General features: G+C 25.6%; 2 protein-coding genes across 4 annotated transcripts in view; one reads left to right on the forward strand and one right to left on the reverse strand.

Moving 5' to 3' along the window:
• Positions 1-881: 881 nt before the first annotated feature.
• LOC126909023 (uncharacterized) overlaps positions 882-4,339 on the reverse strand; it is an 8,530-nt gene continuing 5,072 nt past the window's right edge. Inside the window, exon 5 of the mRNA XM_050691381.1 lies at positions 882-1,354. Within this exon, the coding sequence (XP_050547338.1) occupies positions 882-1,354 (473 nt within the window). The remainder of the gene's footprint in view (positions 1,355-4,339) is intronic.
• LOC126909024 (uncharacterized) overlaps positions 2,506-4,339 on the forward strand; it is a 21,146-nt gene continuing 19,312 nt past the window's right edge. The window contains exons 1-2 of one of the 3 annotated variants that reach the window (XM_050691384.1): positions 2,506-2,680; positions 2,770-2,835. The gene's annotated coding sequence lies outside the window, so the exon portion shown is untranslated. Of the gene's footprint in view, positions 2,734-2,769; positions 2,836-4,339 lie in introns of all 3 variants that reach the window. The other 2 variants (XM_050691385.1, XM_050691386.1) reach the window with 2 other exon arrangements.

The raw sequence follows: 4,339 nt of genomic DNA on the forward strand, positions 1-4,339 counted from the left end.
ATTTTTTTTCTTTCAAAAATCAACTTCCCTAGTTTATAAGGTACGGACAACAGCCTTGTATAAGGTCATCCCTCATTATTATGGTTATGTGACAACTGTCACGAGGTTTTGGTGTACATCGAGTACTACAAGATTGCGTGGTCAAACACTTTTGTACATCAATAATGTTACATTGTTTAATTATTATCTAAATATAGTGTTTTAGTGCAGTATATTAATAAAAAAACTGTTTTATTTGTATGTTGTTACAATTAATAAATTATATTTGAAAGTTTATTGAAATAATTAATTTAAAGAAAATCGAATAATAGGCGAGTACAATAGACAATGAAGTAAATTTTATAGATCTGTCTTAATAACATTATTTNAAGAAAATCGAATAATAGGCGAGTACAATAGACAATGAAGTAAATTTTATAGATCTGTCTTAATAACATTATTTATGAAATAGCTGCAGAAAAAAAGAAATTTACCGAAAAATTAAAGAGATTAATTTTTAAAGATATTTACAGTTTTGGATTTGCTGCTGTTGAATGACAAAATTACTGAAAAACTTATCTTTTTTCTCTTTTGAGAAAAATAAGTTTTGCTGTAGTGCACATTTTACTTTAAAAGTAAGTCGATATAATGATGTAATATTAGATGTATAGTATAATTAAGGCCAGATTTAAAAAAACTCCAGGCTCCAAAAACATGTATTGATGATCTTTCTTAGGCTATAGATTTTTTAATTTTTTTTTTTTTTTTTTTTATTTTTTTAAGCTTCAACTTCTAAGGTTATTAGCTTGAATAAAATTAAAGTATTATGCCACATATTGATTATACATAGTATTTCTTAAACTAGTTTGATACAAATATAAAATGGTTGATTAAATTGAGTTTTACATATCGATTTGTTTAAGAAATGCGATTATTTTGATGGTGTTGTCGTGGGTTGGGCTGAGGGCTTCAAAAAGGTTATCAGGCATTTCCAATCTTTTCCTGGCATCTACATGGTCACGACATTGGATAAGGAGGTGCTTGACTGTGAGAGGTTCTCCGCAGGTTTGGCACATTGCAGGATCTTCTCTGCACATAAGATGACCATGAGACATCTTTGAGTGGTCAATACGTAATCTGTTGATAACTACTTCGTCTTTGCGATTTGATGTATGAGGTTTGGGCCAGTATTCTGTAGTATTTTTTATTTCCCTTAGTTTATTATTAGGTGTACGCCGCCATTCGGATTCCCATACATTTGTACAAAAGGTGCTTACATTCCTATGAATGTCAATGAGTGAGGAGTATGTGCGTATCTCGGTTAGAGGGTTATTTACTGCTTCACGAGCTACTAGGTCGGCTTTTTCATTGCCATCTATTCCACAATGATGTTGTTTATTTTAATTGCTAGGGTGCTTGAGTGCCAGTTATACTTAAGATTGTTAAGAGCGCTGAGTGAATCTGTACAAATGTTAGTGATTGAAACAGGTAATTGAATGGCTAGGTAGACTCCTTCCAGGAGTGCAAAGTATTCCGCCGTATAAATACTGTTATGGTCTGGTAGTTTGTACGATATAGATTGATGGCCATTTATGATAGCAATCGCGATGCCTAAGTTGGTTTTGGAGGCGTCTGTATAGATTTGTGGGTTTGACGGAGGAGAGTTAATGATTTCACTGAGATTTTTAATTTATTTTCCAACTATTCCAAAATGAGTATAATATACAGAACAATATTGGTATACTATATTTAACAATTTTGTAAGTAATTATCTAAATTTAACTATTTGAATACATTTTTTTAAATTGGTTAGCAAATAGACAAAAATTTGACATTATATCCANCTGAATACATTTTTTTAAATTGGATAGCAAATAGACAAAAATTTGACATTATATCCATATTGAAATTAAACAATTTTGTATAATTGGGAATGTTATAAATGAAATGATATTAATAATATGATATTTTAAAACATTTTGTATGTAATAAACTTCAATAACCTTTATTATGAAAGTATGTTAAAATACTATTTTTAAATTGCTAAATTTAAAATAATGTAATTTTAAAACTGATTTTAAACTTTTCACTGATTAATTAAAATAATTTTTATCTTAGTTAAATTAGAGTTCTCAAATTGAATAATTGTATGGATCAGCTACTGAATATTAATACACAATTTTATAAAGAGAACTTATGGTTGTGTTATGTTTCTCTGTAGATAATAAATAAATATTAAGCAACCATTTTGATATGGTGCTCATAGCTATTATTATTTAATTAAGCGTGCATGGATTAGAACACTTAATTTATTTCACTAAATAGCAACAAGTGTCCTTAAAATATATAAAAATTTGCATAAATTAAAATTATTTTGAATTTTGTTTAGAAAGTTGCCAACAGTAAATAAATTTGTTAAAAAAATTGTTTTAATATAAATTCAGTTTTTAGTTTTTTTTTAATAATTAATAATCTATTCCTTAATTTGATTTCAGTTTTTAGTTTTGATACCTGATATTGTAAGTTATCATCTGTATTATTAAGTATGCACTTATAAGTAAACTAAGATACTTCAATATCATAAGATTAATATCCTAATCATATTAAGAAACAAAAAAAGATTGTAATCATGATTTTTTATTACTGTCTATCATAATAAAGTCATCTATCGAATTAACATATAGTTCTTGAACAAACTAAAGTGAGTTTAATGAAATAATTTTTCCTTTTTTAGTATTACAAATTTTATTTCATGTAAGTTAATTTATTTTGTTATAAATTTGATTTCAGTTATAGTTTTTGTACAATTTTGATGTCTATTGGTTTTGTATACACTTGTCTTAACATACTACATTAGTAAGCTTTAATTTCATATCAGATCAACATTAGAATGAATTGTTATACTACAATAACAGTATTTCTAATACTAAATTTCTCATTTGAATTTTCTTTGAACAATATTAGATTGCAAAAAATAAATAAATCTAATAGTAATTGTTAATTTTTTTAATTAAAATAGGGCAATGTAATAAAGTAATACATGTAGTTATTATAGTACTATTTTTATGATATAATATTAGAGGGAGTAGTAAGAAAATATCTTAAAATTTAAGATATAAGTAATTGTTATTTTATATGTTACTTTCAAGTATTTAAAAAAAAATTATAGTAAAATTATTATTTTTATAGATAATATGTTTACTACAGTAGAATTTTGATAAGGTTAAGAATATTGCGTTCCTTGAAAAAGGAAATTTTACTCAAAAGAAATAAATAATATAGATAATACAAATAAATTATTTGTAGTTGTATAGCTAAAAAATTTGAATGTGGTAGGTTAGACTAGTTAAAGCAATTAGTTTAAATTTAAAAGCTGTTAATTATTAAAATAAATACATAAATTCATTAAAACTTCACAAATTTTAGTATTGCCAATTGGAATCAATCTGTTATATTTTTATAAATAAGTGTTGAATACAAACTCAAATTCTTAAATAATTTTAAGTCAAATTTTTTTTTTAATAGTTCAAAAACCTTATTAAGTTAAAAAAATAATTTCCCTTGAGCCTTAACTTATCCAGGTTCTACTGTATTTTAAAATTGGNTTTAACTTATCCAGGTTTTACTGTATTTTAAAATTGGCATCAGTGCCGTGCCAAGAAAAGGGCATAGGATGATATAAGGTTCATACAATTAGCAATATTTAATTGTTATAATTGATAGTTATTTAATATTAGAGGATGCTAACATATAATTTAAAAAAAAATTACATAAATAAATTTTATAAATTAAAATAAATAAATAATAAATAAATTTTTACCTATTCTCTTTTCATTGTGTCAGTGCTAGGTTTTACAGTTTTTCTTGTGCTTGAAAGAAAGTAGTTTAGGTGGGATACATTTCTTCCAATAAAAATTATTACATGATGAAGATATTATTATTTTTTTTAAGGGAGAAATAATAGTTATTCAGAACAGAAACTCCATACTAGACCTAACCNTTAAGGGAGAAACAATAGTTATTCAGAACAAAAACTCCATACTAGATCTAACCCCAAGACCTATACTAGTGGAGGCATGATTGCAATGCATTTTATGACGGAACAAGGTTTTTTTTTGTGAAACTGGTTTTTTTTCATTAGGAATTGTTAAAATGTCTGTATGAGGGTTATCTTAATACTTAATTTTCTATGGCATTACGCATATTCTACATGAATTCATGTATTACGCATATTCTGTCATGGAATAAAGTATAAGGTATAACTCTCATACAGGTGTTTCACAATTCCAAAGTGAAAAAAATTCTAAGTTGAGCAAAAAAAATAAAGTTTTCTACAAAATAATGATAAAAAATAATTGAA

The sequence above is a fragment of the Daktulosphaira vitifoliae genome, unplaced genomic scaffold (assembly GCF_025091365.1).
Source record: "Daktulosphaira vitifoliae isolate Bord-2020 unplaced genomic scaffold, ASM2509136v1 Scaffold_80, whole genome shotgun sequence".
NCBI lineage: Eukaryota > Metazoa > Arthropoda > Insecta > Hemiptera > Phylloxeridae > Daktulosphaira > Daktulosphaira vitifoliae.